Source organism: Thermobia domestica, chromosome 1 (genome assembly GCF_964235325.1).
Source record: "Thermobia domestica chromosome 1, izTheDome1.hap1.1, whole genome shotgun sequence".
NCBI classification, from domain to species: Eukaryota; Metazoa; Arthropoda; class Insecta; order Zygentoma; family Lepismatidae; genus Thermobia; species Thermobia domestica.
The window spans coordinates 333,043,896-333,069,804 of NC_137454.1; the positions used below are offsets into that span (position 1 = coordinate 333,043,896).

The 25,909-nt window shown below is 35.1% G+C and overlaps 2 protein-coding genes across 2 annotated transcripts in view; one reads left to right on the plus strand and one right to left on the minus strand.

The window, feature by feature from the left end:
• LOC145681133 (uncharacterized) overlaps positions 1 to 21,064 on the plus strand; it is a 122,124-nt gene extending 101,060 nt beyond the window's left edge. Inside the window, exon 6 of the mRNA XM_081752565.1 lies at positions 18,263 to 21,064. The gene's annotated coding sequence lies outside the window, so the exon portion shown is untranslated. The remainder of the gene's footprint in view (positions 1 to 18,262) is intronic.
• Positions 21,065 to 23,336: 2,272 nt separating this feature from the next.
• On the minus strand, positions 23,337 to 23,729 carry LOC145681140 (kynurenine--oxoglutarate transaminase-like). The gene has a single exon (XM_081752579.1). It carries the CDS (start codon positions 23,727 to 23,729, stop codon positions 23,337 to 23,339), a length of 393 nt encoding a protein of 130 aa, XP_081608705.1.
• Positions 23,730 to 25,909: the final 2,180 nt, after the last annotated feature.

Sequence of the window (25,909 nt, forward strand, 5' to 3'; positions counted from 1 at the left end):
CAAGGAGTATTTTTTAACTTCTCACACCTTGTTCGAGTAATTATTACGGTAATTAAAAGATACGAAAGAATAAAAATATATAGTGTATAAGTATGTTACAATATAATTTCATTTTTAATTCATTCAGGAGGAGGGGGTGGGTCATTCGCAGGGGTCATTTTTTTATCTGCTCACATGCTGTTTGTATGGGTCCTGGGGGCCATCCGGTGTGTCCCTGAAGGATCAGGGACGGGTTATGGGGCCTGGAGGTCATTCAACTACCACCAGGAAAAAAACTAACTCAATTTCATCAGCCTCTTGCATCAACTTCCTGATTGTGAAACATACCACGTATCAACCTTATCCACATCAGATTACTATTATCTGTTATCTTAAGTAAACAACTGGCGGTCCTTCTTACGACCCTACTGTATCTTACTACTTACAATATGTAAAATTATAACATAGTTTAACATTTAATAGGTCTTGCCTTAGTACGTTCATATTACCCGACGTTCTGCCTGCCTGGTTATGTCGGATAAGCAAAACTCCACTGCATTTCCAAAGATAGCATATACATGAACTAGACTTGTATCATCCTAAAACAAACAATAGTATGAAATGCTTATATTAAATAGTTGAAGTAAAAAACATAAGTACTGTTTTGGTAACGCCAGAACAAATTAAAACCAATTCAATTCATTTCCTAGATTTCAGATTATCATCTTGTGTGTCGATGTTTATTCTTTTTTACACATAGTTTTAAAAGTGATGCCGAAGCAATATTCCTAAGGAAATGAAAAAAAAACCATATTACTGTTGTGGCAAAGCGGCTTAAGTGCATGATCCGAAATACGATTCCCACGTTAAGGTATAGATAAAAAAAATCGCGCATAAAAGGAGTGTTAAATAAACCAAATAAAATAAATCAATCATTGAAAGAAAGCAGGAAGATATCAAAGATGTTTTATTTAAAAGAGGTTGGAGCGACTGAAATGTCCATCTGATACGAAGATACTACGTTTTGAGCAAAAGTGAACCTTTCTGAAAATGGACTTGGATCCCTCGTGCTCTGAAAACCCCATATCTAAAAGTAATTTATAAAAACTAAGTTGGAGCTAATTTTTTCCTGCAACCCAAGTTTGTTCCAAACGCATAAAATTAATTTCTTTAGTTTGATTGATTACAATCTTGTATCAGTAGCAAGGCTATATACGACACTGCTTTTTGTTTAAAGTGGTATCTGAACCACTAATTTTGAAATTTTACGTCGGATCGCAGTCAAAATCTATACAGCAAATTCCGACGTCTCGTGCATTCACCCTCAAAATTTAATTTTAAAAGACCGAAAATTGCGTCTTATAGCTTAGTGCATACATAGAGACAGACGAACAAATTGAGATAAAACTGTCCCGGAAACTGATGTTCGGCACTGATGCAACAATAAGTATCACGCTTTATTGGTTAGTTACGCGGGCGACTGCCATACCTTGCGCTTTCTCGCCTGGTCGCTTCATACAAGCTATGCCAAGATGTAAAGTTTTTAAGAAAATTTAGAACTGAGGTGAGAAAGGGGGACGAAGTAAAATTTTCATAATATCATGAAAAAAAAATATTGTTGATACAAACTTAGTTCTTACCTGAAGTTTGCAGTTGCATCTCAACCACATCACTGACTTTAGAATCATCAGAAGCAATTTTCGGATCAACACTTTTATCATTTGTTTGGGTTTCCAGTTTTTTCACAGCATTACATTTTTCATAATAATTTTTCACTCTTTGAAGTAAACCATCCATTTATTTCTTACACGTTTTGCAACGAGCTCGTATCGTCGTTTTTCTTATCTGATGTTGTTACTTTAATAAACTTGCTCCAAATGATGTCCTTTCTCTTCCCGTAAAACTCATGTTAAACGATGCCAAGTTGTACGGAGACTCATAACCAACATGTACTATAACAGCGAAGGCCTGTGATATTTTAATTCCAGAACCACAATTTAACAAATAACCTTTTGTTTCAATTTCACCAACTAACTTTTTGACTTCATCAGACATTATGAGTTACAGGATAATTGTACAACTTTATGTACATACACCAGCTGAGACATCTTTCTTCTCATTGACTCCTGGCAGCAGCAAATCTCCTTCAAGTATACTTATTTGAAAATTCCTATATAGATGCTTTCTATTGTTGCTAATAAGATAAAATGACGATCTTAGCTAAACTAATTTAAACTATCAATTAATTAACTTAAATAATTATTTTTTTTAGAATTTTGTGAAATCACTTTTACATTAAAAGTGTACTTAACACTTGTAATTATGATATTGTTACTTGTTTATGTTATACTAAAGAAGAAATATCTCCTCCAGTTCCCTTTCAGGCGGCAACGTACCGAGAACTGAGAAAACGTTGCCACGTTGGACCGCAATGGATATACGTTGTACTAAGAAGGATGCTGAACGAACGTCTCCGGAAACGATAGATATGGGTCTGCCTACCTCTCTGATAAAATCAAGGCTTCTAGAACCCTATGCTCCACTGGTTTCGATGGCTATTGGATCAAAAATAAATTTGTCGAGGAGATTCTAGTATTTCCTTTCCTTTTCTGCCTCTCTTCGTCTAGCAACTTCTCTAGCATTCATAACAGTCAATGGGATGCTTGAATGAGCAAATGTGTCCGAACATGTAAAATCCCATACTAGTGATTTGCCTCTCATCCAAGGTATTAATGTCATGCCGTCAGGTCGTTTATCATCAGAACGACAACAGCCTGACGGTTCACGAATGGAAGGAATTCCTGCCGTTGTGAGGACTCGCAAAATGATTTCATTAACAGACGAATGTGTGGGGTTCCTGCCAGTGCTCTTCATGCATGAGAGGCCATGCAGGTCGGGTTGGGTAACTTGATCACAGCAAGCTGTACAGCGATGTGGCTCACAAACATCTGAACCTAGTCTTAAAGCTATTGCGATTCGAAAGGTTTCATTAGACATGTGAAGACCTAACTGGAGGGAAGGTAACGCGTTTAACCATGCCCCAGCATGGGGGGATGACGCAGCAAGAAGTCTAGCTTTATCCTCTGGAACAGCAATGGATTGTAAAAGACGTCCATGAAAATGTGCTGTTAATGGTGTGTACCAAGATGTCTGAAAACCTCTTTTGCTGATTTCTGGAAGGTCCGTATCTGTTGTATTTATCCATTTACTTGAGCCTTCTTCAACTATTTCATCTGGGTCCAAGTGGTAACCTTGTGGAAGGAGAGCCTCTATTAAACGAAGAGATCCAGAAAGGTAGGAATCGCCATATCAACGGTTCGTCGAATACCAAGACCTCCTAATCCAACAGGAAAGGATGCTGACATCCAAGAGTCGTCACTCAAGGAGCAGTTCAAAATTGACTCTAGACCCATTTTAAGGATAAGTTCATATTTCTACACTAGTGGAGTCTTATTCCAAGACGGAGATCATCTTAAGAAGCAATTTAAACGAGGCATCGACAGAGAGGCACGTAGAAGAAGAAAGCTGCATGAACAGAAATCGAGGCGAGACGAGACAAAAAATATTCTATTGGTAAACGCTTCCTTTGTGAGAGCGGCGCCTAGAAGACAAGCATCCTGGTTAGTTAGGAGACTTATTCCTGGGGCATCTTCGTCATTTTTTTAAATAACAGGTTGAACTAGGCTTCATCTGACCCAAGAAATCCAACTTCACACTTTAAAAGGTTCAAATCTAGGTCAAATGCAGATGCCTTCTCATTTATTAGTGGTAGAGTTGAAAGAACTACATCAGGTTCATCAGCGATAATCCCATCATCCAAAACCCAGATGTTTAATTCAGTGTTGATTGATTTCACTAAGTAATGAATGGTTATAGCAAAAAGTGCTGGGAACAGGAGATCACCTTGTTGTACTCCTCTCTGGGATGAAATAGTGTCTTCACCTAAGAATAGATCACTGGGTTGAGCGTAACATTAGTAAATATATGGATAGATTGAAGAAATTCATTCAACACTGTAGTGAGCATGGAATCCCAGCGAAGCTCGTTAAATGTGTTGCGAAAATCCAGCTTTAAGATAGCCTTAGGAGCATTGTGAATGGAGGAAAAATAAACTCGGGTTGCATGTGCAGCCGCTTCGGGTCCGTTGTGAGTACAAACACCAAGTGGATAAAATGTTCTTAAAATGCTCCCGTGTTCTGAAGCATATAATTTTGGCTGATATCTGCACCAGAGATTTATTTTTAAGAGCAGTAAGTTTGGCTCCGAAAAACAATGGCCGAACTCCCAAGGTAACTTTTCCTGAAACAATTAAATTAAACGGATCGCATAATGATTTTACGAGCTTTTCCTTCGATTGAAGTACTTGACAGGATAGGAGAACTTTGAAAATCGAAGGGCAAAGACCATCGAGACCTCCAGCGCTACCAGGTGGATAGGAATTAATAGCTACCTTAACTACATTAATTGAATCTCCTTGACAGCTCTTTGGGTCATCAGGAAGATTCGGTAAAATAAGTTCACTGGGGTGGGCTGGATGCTTCTCCAATAGCGTCTCAAACACAGAAATGTCGTGGGTGGCAACAGTATCATCTGACATTAGTAGACGGACTGCTTCACGGATGTCACCATCTGCAAGTTTGTTTTCTACAATCTTAAGATTGGAAACATTCTGTTTTGGAAGAGATTTTCTGATCTTTGTTGGATGCCAGGTTAAGGCGTCAATACCTACATCACACCAAAGACGAACTCTTTGTTTTACCCACGAGGTAAGATTTTTTACATTTTCTGATTTTTGGGGGAGCACTTAGTGCAACTAATGGAAATAGAAACTAGTTGATCCAATCTTTTTTGTCGTTTGAAAATATTATATGAAGTAACACATCGGCAAGTGCACCAGCAACTGCAGCTCGAGCACCTCGAGGGACACGCCTTAAAATATGTGTTGAGGACCTTAACGATATTAACATTTTGCCCAGGTTAGACAACGTCAAGTTCTGTGTGCCTTTATTGCGGTTAGAGATGTTAGTACTTGTAGTTTCATAATCAGGATAGCTATTATTGTCGATATTACAGCAGTCTTCGTCCTCATTTATAACCTGATGCTTTTTACCGATGTGTATAGCTAATCCTCTGGAATTCGCATAATATTTTCCACAGTGAGGACATGGTAACACATTCGTAGATTTAGTAGTAGTAGATAAATGCTAATGTTGGCAACTGAATCATTCCTAGATGTATTAGATTTACCTGATTCGGCTGGTTCAACCGATGGAACACTTGAAGCGTCAGTAGATCATCGTGAACAACTCACTGTCACTCTATTATCACTAATGGAGATGGCTCCTTTCATTTCAGAAAGGTTTTGGAGAGCGACTTTTTAAAAGGCACATTATAACTCAACAATTAACAATAATTAAAAATATGCGTGTTTAAAACAAAATGTTTAAAACGTATACAAAATTTGTTGTAAACAAAATCAATTGTTTAAAACAAGTTTTAATCATTTGTTTTAAACATTTTGTTTTAAACAAAACAACCCTGACTTACAACAATGCTATCTGTTTGGACATTTACGGTCTTATGCAGAGTCGTTTTGACGTATGATTAGCATCATACTAAAGGACTGATTACTGCAGGAAACATGTTAGTCGAACTTTTTAGTATGGCACTAATCACGCGTCAGAATGACACTGCATAAGGCCCTTAATGACTATTTTCCGTAGTCCCATGCTTTGAATTGCACTGTTAATGAAGTCATAAATTGGTAGTGTTTCCACTTTCCAAATTTAAGATTCGACGTTCTTCGCCCCACTACCACGCAGTAGAAGATAATAACGTTCTGCACTCCATTTAACCATTTGACCGTACTGCACCATACTTTGGGATATAGTGATGAAACTTTTAATTTGTGTAAATTTCAGCATTTATCAATTGACACAATATTTGAAAGAGCTTTTGATTTTGCTGTCATTGCAATAAATTTGGAATTATAGTAATAAATACAAAATATTGTGATTGAAACTGTTGCATACAATAAGTTGGAATTTGTCTCTGTTGTAGTAAAATCTTTTTGCGACATTACTGTGCGAATTTGACGACTTAACCCACATTCTCTGGCTGGGTGCTAAAATTAATTCTGAAGAACGTTCAATAGTTCGGACCCATTTTGTAAGTGTGATAAGGAGATCGGGAAAAGAAATTTTAAAAAATATTTAAAAATGAAGACAGAAATCACATGTAGACCTATTGTGTATTACATTTCCGTTCGTTTCTAATAGATAATAGTGTGTCAGTAGATATGTACAGTACGAAATACTCAGTATAATCTCTTCAGTCAATAGGTGCACATATGTGCATCTCTGGTTTTTATTTTATTTTTATTTATTTTATTTTATTTTTTATTTTATTTATTTATTTATTTATTTTGCTTCTATTCTGAGGCTTGCATCGTCGTAGAAACTGTTTTGTAACGTTTGTATATCTCCCATCTGTGTTTATTACTAATCGTGCTCATTAGATGGCATTAACAATCATCATATTTCAAGCGATAGTTGTAAAATGTGGATTGCTTAGTGCCAGGGAACATAAACCATATTTTATTAAATTTCGAAGTGCCCGCCCTGAACTTCCATAAAGTAGTAAAGTCGTTGCTCAAAATGACTGCGTACATTCTGTAGATCTCTGGTATTACTTTTCGACATTCTGCCACTTTTCTTTTCCGCAGGTCATGTACTGAATGTGGCTTTGTGGCGCAGATTTTGGATTTTTAGTGCCCCAACAGAAACAAAAATCAAAAGATGAACTATCACGAGACCTTACATGCCACTCACTATCACTTCTCCTACCTATCCAATGATAATGAAACCTCTTATCTAAAAGCTGCCTAACCTGCACATCATAATGGGTGTCGCACCATCTTTTTGGAAAAATATCACGTCTTCCGAATAAGTTGGATCATTTTCAACTATTGGTTGGGTCATTCAGTGATCATATGATTCAAAAAGTTTTGTAACAAATCAAGATGGGTGTGTCCGTTCAAGTTATGTGGCAGAAAGACAGGGCCAACAATACGGTCACCAAAGATGCCGGCCCAAGCATTTAATCTTTGAGGATATCGTGTATGTGTTTCAATGGGGTCTTTGGATTTGCACCACTCCAATAACAGCATCTATGTCGATTTTCAATTTTACTTAACAAGAATGTGCATTCATGAGAGAAAAATATGTTAGCAAGTATATTCGAATTTAGCCTTATCCCTTAATCCCCGGTGTGCAGTCCCACGGACTCTGCGAGTAATGTATACCTATATATATGTCCTTTTATTTTTGTCTAGCTCCACACCGTTCTCAGTACCTTCTAGTCGGTTGAGTTTGATCTCTGTTCTGCGGCGAGTGTGCTGAAAATTTATTTCAGTGCTGCTCGAGCGTTTGTACGAAGTCCGTGGGACTTCATCTCGGGGTTTTTGTAACATTTCTGTGCCATACCTGATTTACTGTTTCCAGATGATAAGGTGAATTTCAATTGTGATATCAGTCGAAATTGAATTGTTTGGTCACAATCCACTTTGAAAATGTCTCTGCCGTCCACAGTTAAGGCTTCTGAACCAAAATTTGCAGAGAAAGTCACAAGAATAATGAACGATGTGGGTAAGGATTTGTTTCATATTGTTTTCGGATGTGGACGATGAAAAGGCCGTCAGTCAAAGTGACCATGAAAGCAAGTGAGATACCACAAAATGGCAGTGACAGTTCATCTGATAAGCCTAAATGTGCTACGGGTGAATTTTATTACGGATGAACAGACAAGGAGTAGAGTACAGGAACATTGGTGATGTTCGTGCCCTGCAGGTTTATAAACTATTGTGTTTGTTAAAGATGCGGTGGTTTCAGTGTATTCTGATATCCTTTTCTAACAACAAAAAACAGCATTTTGTGTTAGAAACAGTAAATAAACTTTGTAACTATGAACAATGCGACCAATGTAATATGGTCATATTATTAATCTAGTTGATGTTTTGATGTAGTGTTTTTTTAACTCAAGTGTGTAATAATACATTATAATATACATAAACCATTAAAAATAAGCAAAAGAAATAAAATTTTAAAAACAGTACTTTTTACGTACACAAACATATATTTGTAGATTATATTTTGGAGTCCGTGGGACTCCACGTCGGGGTTTACGTGAAAAATTCTGACGTCGGGATTTAAGGGTTATTTATTTGGTTATTATTTCATAAAACTATTTGTCTATCACCATCACCTTCATTGAATTTGTGCAGAAGGTGGGCTTTGTAAGGTTGAACGTATGGGAACTTATGGAAAATGCGCAATATGCTAGTCTTGTCTATTCCCGACACTTGCGACACCTGCCCAGTGCTTTGAGTATTGTCCATGAAGAAAAGCCTCACAGCCGCCACTTCATTTATTTCCGATCGTAAATGCTGCTTTCTATGGTGTTTCTTGTTACGTGCTGACCCAGTTGACGTAAGTTTCCTGAAGAGGTGTGAAATATATTGATGGAATGCATTTCTGGTTGGATGATTTCTATTAAAAAATCGAGTTGTAGCTCTAGCAAAATTATTATTCAACAACCGTGTGCATTGGTTTTCTCGGGATTTTCCCGTTTCCTCCCACTTTCTTCATTTCACCATTTCAATCATTTCTCACCATCTCCTTTAGTCTAGCCGACATACAGTATGTATTACACACTTGTTCGTACACTGTGAATATACTGATGGAACTGTAGTCTAACCGTCAAAAAGTAAACCTTATGTACTAGCTTTCTTTTTAGTTTGCTGTAAGGAAACATCACAAGCACCAATATATGAAAACCACGAACCAAATGTAACATGTAAACCCTCAATATAGTGAAAAGAACAAAAAGTCACTTTTTTCATGCAATATACTTGTTCGTACTCCAATTATGCTTTGAGAAGTGTGGCATCTTTTCTTGGTCTCTCTGATCTTGCTACGTAGTCGCCCTCTAGAGGTACAGGATGCATTATGAAAGACGAGAGTGCACGGCAGTTTACGCTGTGAATCTGCTTTAAAGAAAATGGGGTGGCGAAAGTTAAGTAGTAATTTGAAGAAAGTGATTGTAAACTTTGCCTATTAAGTAATTTACTTGCAAACATATGAAAATTGTGAATAAATCCCATTTAACTATTGAGTACATTGTGAACAAATTTAAATACAGCGGCTCAACCTGAAATTTACCGCGCGGGACACCAGAAAAAAAATTAAAAGAGACATGAACGAATGATTGTGAGTGAAATTAAAAGAAATCCTAAAATTAGTTTACCACAACTTCGTCCAGCAGTAGAAGGTGCGCACGGAAAAGTAGTATCCAACTAGACAGTCCGTAGAGTGCTACTATGGTAGAAGAGTAAGGAAATGGCCATATGTTAGCAAGAAAAATCTTGCTTTTAGACGTGAGTTTGCTAAAAGGTATCTGAATGACCCGTGTGTGGTGATTGCTTTTCTCCACACTCTTGTGATGCAATCTGAGCCAAATAAGTTTATTTTTGTCTCATCTGATCAGATGACACTATCTCAAAATTCCTGACTGCCATTCAGATGTCTTTTAGCAAACTCACGTCTAAGAGAACGATTTTTCTTGTTAACATATGGAAGTTTCCTCACCCTTCTACCATGGTAGCCGTATTTTCACAGCTCTCTACGGACTGTCTAGTTGGATACTACTTTTCTACGTACACTTTCTACTACTGGACGAAGTTGTTGTAAACTAATTTTAGGATTTCTTTTGATTTCATTCATAATCGTTCTATCATCTCTCTCAGTTAGTTTCTTTTTTGGTGCCCCGCACGGTAAATATCTGGTTGAGCCGTTGTATTTAAATTTGTTCACAATGTACTGAATAGTTGAATGGAATTTTTTCACAATTTTCCCTACGTTTCTGAGTAAATTACCTTTTAAGCCAAGATTTACATTCAATTTTTTCAAATCACTATTTAACTCCTTCCGACATTCCATTTTATTCAAAGCAGATTTACAGCGTAAACTACCGTGCACTCTCGTCTTTCGTAATGTATCTTGTATCTCTAGAGGGCGACTACGTAGCAAGATCAGAGAGACCAAGAAAAGGTGCTGCCCTTCTGAAAGCATAATTAGTGTACAAACAAGTATGTTGCATAAAAAAAGAGCTTTTCGTTCTCTTCACTATTTTGAGGGTTTACATATTACATTTGGTTCGTGGTTTTCATATATTGGTGCTTGTGATATTTACTACAACAAAGTAAAACAAAGCTAGTACACAAAGGTCACTTCTTGGCGGTTACAGAGCAATTTTCCCAGTATATTCACAGCGTACGAACAAGTGTGTTACGTACTGTAATCCTGGGACGTAAAACTTCAAGATTTCATTTCATTTTACAACTATTATTGCGAAAGTGTATTGCCACGGTATCACCTCCTTCCTCTACATTGTAACCCATTCTTCTAAACAATAGAAAAGACAACTCACACAGGCTGGAAGTCCATAAAACACAAAACGACACGCACAAAATAAATCACTATCAAGAAGCACCTCAGTACTTAGACTTTAGTGTTTGTATATGTACTAGCTATGTATCTATCACACGTATCAATAGGATTTCGATGTCAAACACTTCAGCTAACACTGGTACAAGTCTACCTTTGTATTGAAACTCAAAACTAGTACAGGAATCGTGTAACTAACATATTCGTAACGCCGCCTCGCATTTTGTGTGCATTATCTACCGGTCAAATTGCAGTAGTCAGACAGTACAACTTGCACATTACTTTTTTTTAAGTTAAATAGAGATAGCGTTCGTTGGAAGATGATCTGCGGCCAATCGCCATGAACTTTCATGCAATCAATTTCATCTGCGACTATTAACAAAACACAATTAGTGTCCATGTACTGGATTGCATTACGTTCAGTTTATGTACTTTAAGCAACTATGGCACAAGGCGGGATAGGTTAGCGGAAGGATGATGGAAAAGTTGTCAGGCAATGATGATTATCAAGGCGCCATCCCGGTATTCCCCGGTTATGACACAGGAGCATTTCTGGCAAATTCTCAGTTATGCTGGTCGTCCGCAGAAATCAAACTCAGGTCTACCGAATACAAATACTCTATCACAGAGCCACGGTGATCCGTGTCTCATCACGTTAACAGTAAGATTTGATAATAATTGTGCCTGTATTCTTTGACGGACTCTCGACAACAACGCAATTCAAGTCAACACGTCAAAGCCAAAGATGACTAGCTCGCTGGGAAACTTATCGTGCTCTCTGTTTCCGAAATGTGGACAGTTTTGTTTCTGCAATGTGCACTTTCACAGCCTGTATCCCTTATGATCTGTAAATTAGACCGAATACGTTTACAAAAAGGTATTACATACATTACGTGTCCCATGTTTTAATTAGGAGCAAACAAACGTTTTGCCCTAGACCATACCGACTAAGGCGATATGTGTCATGTTCATCACAACACAGTTTGCGGATGTTTCTGTTACTTTAATACATAACAGATATTATTGAACGGTTAATACGAAAGAAATGTCATTGTATAATTTGGTGTTACTGTGATTTGTAAACGATTTGAGCGTAATTTCTCCCACACTGTTGCACACTTTTTAAATAATAACCTTTTTGTATCAAGGATTAAAGGGGATTTTATATGATATATTATTTTACAGATGTTGCCATTTAACAATAAAGGTTTCACCACTAGATCACCGGAAATGAGGTGACACGTGTAATGTTTCTCACAATGCTGCTTGCTGACATAGATTTCTAAGAACAATTGCTAATTGAGAGTATTCATAACATTTACTAACGCTAAACATACTCTTGTTTGAGAATTCTTGTGTCTAATGGGTAACATTTGTGAACGCGATTTCACAAAGCGCATTTGGCGAAATTTCAAAACTATCATACTTTCATAACTAGTATCAAATATGCTTTCAAATGATATGATATTTGATCCATGTTGCCATTATGAAAAATGGTTTCGCCATTAGACCACAGAGAGTGGGAGGGGCCGCGGTGGCTCACTGGTAGAGCGTTCACCTCTGGGGCATGGGGTCCCGGGGTCAAACCCTGCTCCCGCCAAGTGAACCTTTTGGTGGACAAACACCGTGTGCGTGGGTTTCCTCGGGTTTTGTCCGTTTCCTCTCACTTTCTTCATTTCATCATTTCATTCATTCCTCATCATCACCGTCTCCTTTAGCCTAGCTTGCATATGCCTAGAACGTAAAACTAACAAAATTCAATTTCACAGGAAGTGAAGGAGTGCGGTTGATTTTGCCACAATTATCAGTCCCTTCAATACTAAAGTGTGCGTGTTTCGGGACTTTGGAAACAAAAACTTCTATTACGAGATACAAGGGGTGGAAAATTTTAAATGCACAACCATATATACAAGGTGTTTCAAAACAACACCGACAACGTTTGGGAGATGATTCCTGACACCAAGATAAGACAAAAAGTATAGACCAACCTGGGTGCACAAATGCTTCCTTTCGGAGTTATAGGCTGCCATTCCTACACATTCACGTAAAAATTTTTACAGAGGGGGTTTGGTTACTGGCATATAATTTGAAATACTTACAAATTACCTCTATAAAAATTGTTGTCGAAAAACAGCAGGATTCTGAAATATGAATATTTGGATAGGATACATACTAGTTCCTAAGTGAAGTCTTGACCCAACTATGATAGGTCCCATAGTTTCGGAGCCATGGACCTTTAAATTTCATTTTTTCATGTTTTCGGCATCTGATAACTCCGAAAGGAAACATTTGTGCACTTAAGTTGGTCTATACTTTTTGTCTTATCTTGGTGTTAGGAATCATCTCCCAAATATTGTTTGTGTTGTTTCGAAACACCCTGTATATTAGGGTGTCCCTTATTAAGGGTAATTTCGTGTTGCGTGTGCAATTGATACTCACACCCACTATATGTATTCTGTCTGACCATAAACATGCATTAGTGAAATATCAGGTCCCTACGAGAACGTTACCCCGTGCCGATTTGACAACAAAGCAAACGACATGAAATGACGTTTCCACCTTATCATATAATGTAGAATGTCCAACCGTAGTAACGGAGTAACTAAAAGAGACAGAGAAACGAAAGTTTGCACGAAGCAACTAGAGAAAGGACGACATCTGTCCGTGTATTGACGAATATCACCGGATGAACAACTCAAAAGAAAGTTTTGTTTTTGTAAATCGAATCATCAAAATGGGATATCATCATTGGAAGTAACAATGTAAATAAAGGCAAAAAAGATAGTAAACACAGATCAGTGTTGCAAACTTTTCGAGAAATAACGTGAAACGTGTGTTAAATACAGACGCCGTGGCACACATAAGGAGTGAGATTCTAATGTTTGTTCACCTTAAATTAAATATTGGCAAGAACTTTTTACGCTGACTGGAAGTCTAGAAGGGCCCGTTAAACAGTGTTGTCATCAACAGCAGAGAAAAATTGAGTTTGAAAGAGGTACAATAACTTGGAAATGGTCACTAGTGCAGTATTCTTTTAAAGCTAGTATAAGTCACATACTGACCGAAATATTCTGTATCTTGTAAAAGCTGAGAAGTAAGGTTTTGTAAAAGATGGCAACGCTGTACAGTGGGTCGGAAACCTAACAACCTGGTCAAAATATGAAAACAGCGCAATTTGCATGGGTTTATGTGCTCATGGGTATTCGAGGTCATTGATAGCGATGATGACGTCTAAAGTGACTTACCTATAACCAAGGTACTGCTCCTCTAGATTTGAAAAACGCATATCTTTTTTGCTACAATGGTGCCAAACTTTACATTAATTTATTTTTTTAAAAAATAACTTCTTCTCCTATGTCCCTACTAAGGATATTTATGGTATTTTTTATTTTTGGAAGGGAGCTGTAGCCCCATATAAGTCACTGGCACATGCAAGGAGCATCGGAATATTAATTCTGTAACATTTATTAATAATTTGACGCTCACTGGTTTTCCGGAACAAAATTAGGAATTTTTATAAAGATCCATCATCTTATGCATCGCCACCTGTGACCCCCTAAGGCGGTGCGTTACCAAAACAACATTCAAGATTTGAAAAACGAATATCTTTTTGCTACAATGGTGCCAAACTTCACATTAATTAAAAAATGCCTTCTTCTCGTATGCCCCTAGTAAGGATATTTACGGTGATTTTTTTTTATTTTTGAAAGGGGGCTGTAGCCCCAAATCTTTATTTTCTTTTATCTACAGTGTTTTAAGGCTACTTCGCATTTTCATTTCATGTACTCATGCATGATCATTAAGTATTGATGCCATTAGAGACTCAATTGGTCTCGGGGGGCCGCGGTGGCTCAGTGGTACAGCGTTCACCTCTGATATTTGGGGTCCCGGGTTCGATCCCAGACCCTACCAAGTGAACTTTGTGGTGGACAAACACCGTGTGCGTGAGTTTTCTCGGGGTTCTCCCGTTTCCTCTCACTTTCTTCATTCCACCATTTCATTCATTACTCATCATCACCGTCTCCTTTAGCCTAACCGGCATAAGAGTTGGACGTAAAACTTAAAGATTTCATTTCATTTTCATTTTCAATTGGTCTCGTGGCTGTCATTCATGCAGGATTTATAGGACAGTTATCTACCTGCTTTCCAAATATTTGGCAACACAATATACACTACAATACAAGAAAATAAAGGTATGCATCACAAAGTAAATAAAAATAATCTTAACCTATAGCACTTTCTATTTTAACCTTGTGTTATGAAATCTCTGACATCGTGACATAAAAAGAAGACACAAAATCAAGTTCACTCTTTAACACAGGGATCTGTTTTATTTCGTAAAGACATATTAGAAATGAATAGGCATACTTTGCACTCCAAAATGAGTTTACGTTTTTTGAAAGAAACCTGAACTCTACTACTAAAGATAAAATTAGGGATTCAATATAGCTCTGGACGCCAGAAAAATATTTTGATGGAAGAAAAATTGAACTCTAATTAGCAGTGAGAATTTATAGTATCGCCAATTAGAGAGTAAAGCTTCCTCTTTATAAATCTGCACTATCTGATAGTAATAATATTATATTACGAAAGTATTGGAAATAGGAATGCGCACGAGACGAGTCGAGACAGTATTTTCCTGAAAAACTTGGAGTCGAAACACGACTCTTCCAATAGAGAAAAATAAATTTTTCGAGTCGGGACATCACTTTTACAGCACATTTTTGAGTCCAGACAGCCACAATCTTGTCTCACGCGCATTCCTAATTAGAAACAATAATTTTGACAAATTCATATATCACAACTTCCAAATTATAAGAGCACAAAACATTGTGGTAGTATAAATGTTGTTTGATAGAGCCAAAACCACATAGCTTAATAATACTATATGGTACCTCACATTGTTCTTATGTATGATATTAAATTTGATTTAGGTACATAAGATACACATACAGTGAATTTTTGAGAGTTAATTTTTCAGATCCGTTTAAAAGATCTAAAAGGTCACATGATCGGCGGATGCAATTGTCACTTCTGGTAGAACTACTTTTTTAATGAAATATGTTAAGATAAATGGTCACAGGTATCTTAAAAATAAAAAAAATAAATTTTCCTTTTAAATGTTAAATGCGGAAATAAGACTTAAAATAAGATTTGCTACTTTTCACTTCATCAAAACACTTTGTTGAAGATGTCATGCTGTTCTAAATCTGTATCCATTAAAAAGAAATGGTAACACTTACTTCAAAGTGAACTAAATTTTTACGCAGCACAGTTATTTCCAAAACTAAACAGGATTAACAATAACTTCTTTGGAATTAGGATAAATATTTTAAAAAGTAAGGGCAGCAAGATATTTTCATTTGAAATATATATTCAATCTTGTACGTAACATCGTCAATTTGTAATTCGCTTAGCTTTAATAGCTTAAATTTAATGTTTAGATAAACATGCCTACATAAAAGATTACTATACGTAATAATAATAATAACAAAACATATAACTCTCAAAGCAGCTGAACTGTCATGCTCCAAGAAACGAGATTTCATTTTGACTAATTATTTTTACATTTTGAAAGTGCAAATGCAACTTAGGGTGACTGTCAGATATGAAATGAAAAATGTTCCTCCCTAAACTCTGTATTGAAACGTACCAAGAAATATTATTTCGCAAAGGATAATCTGAAGGGACTTTTTTTTATCGAAACATGCTGAAAATTAAAATCTTTTCACAGAAAAAAATTGAAATGCATCACTCCCAGCTGCAATCGAAACGTAAATTAACACTAATACTACCGATGTTTGAACCAGCCAGATCGTTTTACAAACTTTCTCTTTTCTCTTATTAACTCTAGGCTCACTAGTAGGTTATAAAAGGATACTAAACTCTCACCAGAAAAGTAATCCATTCCTAGCTACAGATTCCAAAACACGCAAACCACTAATGAAAACCAATATTCCTTCTTCTTCAGATACGCAATAGTAGTACTTTATACAAAATTTGTCCTTTGATACTAATTTAGTCCGTTTTGTCTTACTAATTCAACCAGGTTGTTGATTGAGCCTTTACGGGTGATAAACAAAAACGAGAACTATTTAAGATAGCATGGTTGCCTAACATCATTCTACAGAAAATGATAAAAACAAATGCTACCTGAGAAGCGCTTAAATGTCGTCAGCTTTAGTTTTTGTTGATGTGCAATACTGTAAATACTTTGGAGTTACTATCGTAAATTCAGTGATTCATTTATGTACAAAAGGTAGTAAATTGGAAATTTTATTATTTTGTATCTGGGGACGATAATGATAGTTTTCTCCTTCGTGGAGACACACAGCTACCACTACTAAAGCTTCTATAATAATACAATGATGGGGAAATCTCCGCTATTTGGTGAAAGAAGAGCACTACTTCAAACGAACTAAACCAATAAAAATTTGGACGCCTAAACAAATGCTGTGATAACGGTTTATAAAATGGAGTACCTAGGCTACAAAGAACTGCTAACTACGAAGAAGTCTTCTCATTCAAACTGACGTATCTTATTTTGAAAAAATAAAAAATTATTGCTAGTTCCACTATTACTAAAAATGGAATTATAATATTTTTCAAGAATCTAAATTCAAATAAAATGTACTAAATACATGAAAATAGAATCTAAGTACTCTCTCATCATATAGATGTAATAAAGATTTCATTTAATAAAATATCATAGATAACCCTATCATAAAATACCATAATAGAATAAATTTAATTATTTATTTTTGTTATTGTCAATAGTCACCTCTAATAGATGCGTATACAATACATTTGTCAACAGAAATACAGGTTTGATTATCTGTATATTTGATACCGTCAAACCAAAATGTATCGCGCATCTGGTGCATAACACTCTAATAACCCTTTCTACAAACTAGAAGTGGTAGACATCATCATTTTTTAGTTTTTGCTTTATTAGTCATAGAACAAAAATGGTGATACATAGCAACATGCGGTTAATTCGAATCGATTCAACCTATATTTTTAAGACATAGCAAGAAACTGTCAGATAAACAATTTAACATATTTCACTACTCTTTTATTACGACTGGAATTTATGCATGTTTAAATATTGGATTTGCATAGTTTGGATATCTACCGTAGTTTCAAAGCTGTGAAACGAAACTTGCTTATGTATTAAATAAAATATTTTATTTATTAGAATATATAAAACTATAACCATGCCGGTTATCCTGCATAGTTGCGAAACATGGTCACACTTACTCTGAGGGAAGAACGTAGGCTGAAAGTATTTGAGAACAAGAACCTGAGATGAATATTCGGATCCAAGAGCTCCTACATGGCTAAGCGGTTAACGTATGAGTGTTTGGCGTGTGAGACTCTTGTTTGATTTCCCTCGGGAGCTTATGAGGTTCGGATTCCACGTTAATCAGTAGGTTTTGTCTCATATAGCATCGCTGCTGAAAGGGAGATTAAACTCAAAATCAACTCAACTCATTCGGGCCCAAGAAGAACGGAAATGGCGAAAACTTCATAAACATTGTTATGCTCATCAAGTTTAGGAGGCACAGGTGGACACGCCATTTACTCAGAATAGAAGAAAATAGGAATGCTTTCATACTTAATTGGAAATCCAATCGGAAAAGACCATTAGGAAAACCTAGGTGCAGATGAAAGGATACTGTTAAGATAGATCTCGCAGGAATGGGAATCCAAAGTAGAAACTGGATCTGGTTTATGTGAATATCTGTGAACAAGTCTTTTTTGCTTTCTTTTCTTTGCAGGATGTGGTTATTAGCCTCACGTCAAACCCTGAAATGGAAGACCACCCATTTGCGACTGCTTATTCAACGTATTCAGAGCTAACCTCTATACGTTCGCAGAGATCTTCTCCTCTATCCACAACCTGAAGACACGTCGTGCCGTGGTGACAGGAATCTACGTTACATGGAATACATTTTTATTAATTTTTTGTTTCAGATATTAATTTCGAATAATATATAGGTTAGCATACATATTGCAACTATATATGGTCTCATTCCAAAGTAAACCAACCGCCAAAAACAGGTTTTCGAGAAATCAAGCTTAAAGTTTTAGTTGTTTCAAAAAATCTACATAACACTTGAAAATATAGCTTTCTTTCTATCTTTTGTTACAAACATTGATCTTTTAACTACGACGAATATGAAGTGGGTAACAACAAAATAATAGTGCAAAATACAATAATATTAGTACAAATTGTAACTTAGTTCACTATGGCATAAGACTTTGGTATTTGGTTTGCCACTGATACGAAGAGAGAACGCTGACAGTATTCTAGTTTGTGCGAGTTATATTTTCAAAAGTCTGTTGTAACTCGCAGAAAGTAGAATACTGTCAACGTTCCCTCTGTACTAATTAGTGCTCTCAAACGGGTCGAATCGGGTCAGGGAAACTGGGGTCACGGATCTGGTCTTTCTAACTCGGATCACGGGTTGGGTCAGAGTAACTCCGGTCACGGGTCGGGTTGGGTCAGATGTACTCGTGTTACGTGTCAGGTCAAGCTTTTAAGCTTCGAGTCGGGTCAAACAGCTACTCGGGTCATGGGTCGGGTTCAGCCTTGTAATACTCTTATTGTTTCGTCAGTTGCTCATACATCAGGATTCTGAGAGTTCTATTTATTGCTATGATCCATCTCTTTCCGTTCGAACTGATGAAAAGTGATAATACTCTTGACATGCCAAAATGAACTAAATACAAATTGCTCTGGAGAAAAGTATACTATTCCGTATTTGGTCACTAATACCCAATAATTTTAACATTTAGTGTGTAATATACTTGCGAGAGTTGCCATGCTGTTATACATCTAATATGTCACTCACACGAGCGTTCGCAAACTGTTTTTTAAAGTTAGTTCCCTTTGACATCTGAAGAGTTTAACTCGAATTCATAACACAGGATAAGAAACACAATATTACTCTGTTGATCTAATTTGACCAATAAACAAAATATGCCTGCCTGTCTCAGACGTTCCCGCATTAGAATCTGGTTTATAGACATCTGAGGATCCACAACTTATGTCAAAATCATCCTCATCTGCATAATTAACGCGAACATTTCTCAGCGTTCGTTTTGAACTAACTCCCGGAGAAGCCATCTTGTTTGTGTAGATAGTTCGCTCTGTCGCCCTAAACCCAGTGTTGCTAACCTCATGCCAAACAAAAATCCTATCGTAAAAAAATATCATTTTACAAAATAGCTTGGTTCATTTTGGCATAAGAAAGACTACATAATTTAGAACTTATTCCCATGTTTAACTCAAAAATAGAAATTTGGAGTTAGTTCACTTTGGCGTGAGACCATCCATTTAAAGATTAGTCTTTCTTTCTTATTTATCTCTCAATTTTGAAGTTCCCTTATATTTCGACCATTCCAGATCACTTTCAACACAGAAACAAGAGAAATGTTTATTCCATATTTAATTTGTGAAAAGTATCTGGTGTTAATGTACTTTTTTCCATTTTCTCAATCTTAATTGGTAAGCGTGAGTTAATGAGAACTTTGTGTAGGTAAATGACTACATTGTAGACTTGCCTTGAAAGTATGGATTTCTTTTTTATTTCCTATTTTTTACTAGTTAACTACAAAAACTGTACAAATACTTTTTACATATACCGTACACAGACAAATTAGAAATGTTTTGTAGCAAGTCAAAATAATCCTAATTAATATAGGCAAGATATTACGTACTATTTACAAAGTAACATTCATTTTTCTCGATTTTCTCAGAAAATATTTATAGCAATTTAATCTTAGTTATATTGTTGTTACATTGTTCAGTCTGGAACTACCTATCGACTGACACATGTATGAACTTTTGATTTTAATTTAGTTGAACAGCAATTATAGTGTAAGTTCGATGATAGTTATGGGCTACAGTTTGTTAATTTGATAATGAAGATATTGATGATGGTTAATTTAAATATGCTTATCCTAATATGTGGCGTAGATCTCGTACAGTTTCAATATGAAGGTTTAAAATCAAATTCATTTTTATAGATTTTCTCGAAAACCACTCACTAGGTTCAACACTCAACTACATCAATTGTAACGAACCAAATTGTAGATTTGTTCCATTACAGAAAAATAAACTCTGATATCTCTTTGAGTAGTTCCGTCCCGGTCAAGTAAGAAAAATATTCAATTTGGTATCTTATGTCAGAAATTATTTATGCTAAGAAATATCATAAGATGGGTTTTCGTTTAATGTAAAATTTTAAATACTTGTAAAATATTACATATACATATATATAGAAGATTTATTAAATATTATAATTAAATGTGTTCAATATTTCATAAAATATGTTCATAAAACTTATATCGTTAATTAAAATGATTTCATATGCACAACATGTTAAATATGTATTGATTCCGAAAGAATATAAATCGGAAATCTAACTAACGTTAAGAATAATAAAAATATATAGATTGTCATCGAATATGTAATACAATATATACATAGTTACGGATTATCTGACACTGTTTGAGTGATTTGTTGATTTTATGGATTATGCAACTACATTGTAAGTTAATTAATGGCAATTAAACTTTTTCTGTACAATTAGACATTATTATTAAAATATCATACATATAGTTCGAAGATGAACAGAAGTAAAACTATGTTCGAGTAAATTAAGTCCAGGGCTCCCAACTGCTAACACCTCACCTAACGATATGTTCTAATCCTTTATATCATCACTGAGGTGCTTGTACTTATAACGTAAGGTCCTCAGTTTATATTTTCTATATAAATAAGGCTACTAAAAACACCATAAAACATGCCATCTATGGAATTTCTACGAAATTCAATTCGAGGGTTTTATGGTGCAATTAATAATTCCCGTTTATTATGACACATAATTACTGCGATTAATACACACCTTAAAGATTATGCGTGTAGGTTTTACAAGATGGTTCTGGAATTATATATTATTTATATTTCGTTGCTATGACAACGAAACTCTCTTATGACAAAACAGCAACATATATCAACAGCAAAATAATTACATCTATATAACCTTTTTATATATTTCTTCTTCCTTTTCTTGGATACCTTGTGCATCAATTGAAAGTACATTGTGCCCAAATGTTGAAATACAAGTATAAAATACAAGTAATAAAATACAAGTAAAAATACACGTATCGTTGTATATGGTGCCTTGAACAAATGGACGTTTATTTTTTTCTCTAAAAAAATAAAAACAGAATCCTGGGACGTTCACTATTACATACGAAGCACTGGACTTTCCAAATGACCGTTGTATATATAACATTATAATTTACACCATTATATTCCATATACAATAATATTTTTATATTTTATTCTAATATCTTAATTAATTTCATTATATATATATATATATATATATATATATATATATATATATATATATATATATATATATATCAACATCGAACATAAAGTACATTCGGATTCCGGCCTAATAGTTGTTTAACTTTCATGTCCTTTTGTGGCCATTGATACATAACGTAAGATGTAATTTGATACAATTTATATCTCAGTTCAACGGACAGAATTACGAAGATCGTGAACAGAATTTGACATTTACATAATTACTATTATACACAATGAAGGATGAAATACAGGATATAATCAAACCAAATATAAATTAAAATTAAAATATTGACAATATTCAGAACATAACACAATAATTAACATTACAACAAAAACTAACACAAGTAACACAAATAAAAAGACTATCGTATTAAGAATGAGCTCAAAGATTATGTGTTGTCCATGTTAACTTCAGTCACAATTTTCGAAGAAACTAATGTTTTAACTAATTGGATCCATTTACTCTTACTATGCTTTGAAGGACGCCTTAACTTAACTTCATTAATATTACGTAAATCCAAAAGGTTTCCAGTTTTTACGTCCATTAGTTCGAAAACTTTAAGATTAATTGGCCTTATACATAGGTAGGGTCTTATTTGCGGGACTTTTATCATATTAGGAATTAGCATAGTTATCTGAACTTTGATAAGTATTATTCATATTCCAAATCTTTTATTATATATTATGAAATTCTTATTGGTAATATTTATTTGACTTATAATTTCGTTCACACATTTCTGAAATGAATAATCATTATTGCTTTTATAGAACACACATGAAATATAAATATCAAACAAAACCATAACGATATTTAAAATGAAATGAAGCAAAAGTCAATTAAATACGGTTTTCTCGGACGCCGTAACTTTAGCTTAAGTTGCATGACCAAGAAATTAATTTAATTTGCATTGAAAGTCAGAAACCAGAATACAGTCTTCCGCGTTATTTACTTCTAGAGCTCTTTGATTATCATTTAGAGCATTTGTGCCATCTATGGAATTTCTACGAAATTCAATTCGAGGGAAATTACATCTAATGATTACATGCTTTCTAAGTGTAATGTGATTGCTATTACTGTTATCACTAGGATTAGGTTCGGTCACACGATTACTGTTACTGTTGCTACTAGGATTAGGTTCTGTTATCTTACCGGTATACGTAAATCTAACATTACGGTTCACATTAAGATCACACTTTACTCGATCAAAGTTAGTTTGATTCAGGTTAGTATTTCATTGCATCATTGATCGATTTTCAAAATTTTGCATTGTCATACCTAGATGACTGAAGTCAGAGGATTGCATCACGTTTTGTAAAAGCACCATCGGATCGTTCACTACTAGCATTTTGGTCGTTTCGTTGAATGAACATTTCAACAGCTCCGACTCCATCGACCAAGCACTACAAACATTAATGGGAATATATGTTCTCTTTCTGAGTTTCACTACTACTGTAATCATCTTTTATCCTGCTACAGGAACCAATGCCAGGTACATATCATTAAACGGTTTTATTACAATTACTTCATCTCCAATATTAATGTCATCTTGAATATACCGTGAATACAAACTATCAATAGCATTCACTAGACGAAAATGACTATAACTTTTCGCATATTGATGCATACTAAAATCTTCGTTACACACAGCATCAGTAAGGCAATTAAAAACATTCGAATGAAGAGAGAAGTCAGGACAATCCGATGCAACCAATACCGCAGTATGTTTTTCCGAACACTCAGCAAAGTTCATCCATATGTTTAAATCAATGATGTCATACTTCTTCGTCGGCGCCAATTCAGGATCTGTAATTTCTATAGTATCTGTTGAAGGTTCAGGTTCATTTAACGCATTCATGCTAACCTGTGACGAGTAACTGACAAATTTTCCTGTAACTCCTTACTTTGGTTATTATGTTCAGAGATTACAGTTCCAGCAACTTCTGTAGAATTTTGATGTAAACTCTGCTTCAATTCTTGCTTCATGGTCTAAAATGCTGATTCCTTATCTCAGCAAGATCTTGCCTCAATTGTCCAAACTGCTGATTTATTTGTTCCATTTGTTGGTCCGTTCGTTCACCAAAATCATGCTTTAATTGTCCCATCTGTTGATCGATTTTATTGCCAAGTTGATTAATGAGATCCGCTATGTCAGAGAAGTTCATTTCCCTGTTACCATTTGATTCAGTTGTATTTCCAATATCAGGAAGACTCATTTTGATATTTCTGAAATTTTTTGTGCCACTCCTTAACAAAGTATACTCCGTCTTGATCCTTTTAACAAAATCACTATGTAGCTTTAAAGTCAATCTGCACACCTAGGATATTACGGTTTAGGAGATTGTCTACTAAGCTTCGTACGAATCTCTTAAGGCCCTGGCGGCAAACCACCAAAATTTATAACGATATAATCCAAATAAAATACAATCATCTGGTGGAACCACCGAAATTTATGTAACGTAAGGTCCTCAGTTTATATTTTCCATATAAATAAGGCTACTAAAAACACCATAAAACATTTCACAGTGCATTTAATAATTCCCGTTTATTATGGCCCATAATTACTGCGATTAATACACACCTTAAAGATTATGCTTGTAGGTTTTACAAGATGGTTCTGGAATTATGTATTATTTATATTTCGTTGCTATGACAACGAAACTCTCTTATGACAAAACAGCAACACATATCAACAGCAAAATAATTACATCTATAGATCCTTTTTATATATTTATTCTTCCTTTTCTTGGATAGCTTGTGCATCAATTGAAAGTACATTCTGCCCAAAGGTGTTGAAATGCAAGTATAAAATACAAGTAAAAATACAAGTATCGTTGTATACTGAATGATTTATAATGCATTTTGCTATTATGTATTTTTTACTATTATGTATGCATTTATTATGTATTTTTACTAGAACGTGAGTATGATGACGTCTAGTTTAGATTTATTATATTAAATACCAGATATGACCTAAGTACAGGAAATGTTTATAAATTAGCATCTGCAACTAACCAGGTTGATATATAGTTTACGTCGTCATGGTGATTTTATGGAAGGAAGCCGCCTTGGTGATTAATAGTTCTTGCGAGATATATACCGAAACTTTTAAAGGTGAAGCTGGCGTTTGGAATCCTTTTCATTTATCATGTCTATGGCCCAAAGTATAAATGTCTCCTTTGTTGTCAGTGTTGCCTTACAGATGCCTTCATATAGGTATGTACTTCTCATATCTTTGGAGCTAATTTTAGTGTATAGCCGTCATCCATAGTTTTGTGTATGCTCACTCATGTGCTGAAGGTATGTTGTATTGGATTTACGTTATCTACAGTCTATTTATCGAAGAAATAAAATATTATATTACAGGACACCTTCCACATTCAAGAAATCATATCAGGAGAATCTGAAAATTGACATCCTGAACCTTTTATTTTAAAATTTTTCTACAGTTTCACTTCATCGTCGTATGAAGACGACATATGTGTGTAACACATATTATTACGTTTAATGGAATCTATCGATTGATATGGCTTATTTTCGGACTTTCTAAACGCATATGAAATTGAAGAATTTGTAGTAGAACTATACATTGTTTTGAGAAATGTTTCGCGTCAGATCCTCTGGAGATTAACTTAAACCAATTAGGAAATCTCAATATAATCAGAAGCCAGAAAGAAAGACGAATTTACCTCATATCAAACAACTCAGTAAAGAACATCTTAATACTTAAGACACGATATTGGCATATATTAATATCAAGTTTACTTATTAAATGTAATTCAATCCTTGATTCAGTTCTCTGTGTGTACCAGGTCCTGCATTCCGTGTATATTAACAAAATAAAAATATAAATTTCTTTTAAGCTGAATGGTGGAGCTTCTTCAGATATTCTTATATGTATTTGTGCAACACATGGAAAACCAAGAAAAACAAGCTGAAATATCACTCCAATTCTTCATTATATTAGTTTCATTCCCAAACTGTCACTTACAATAAGTGTAAATTTTGATTTTGGTGCGAAATGTACATACCATATTT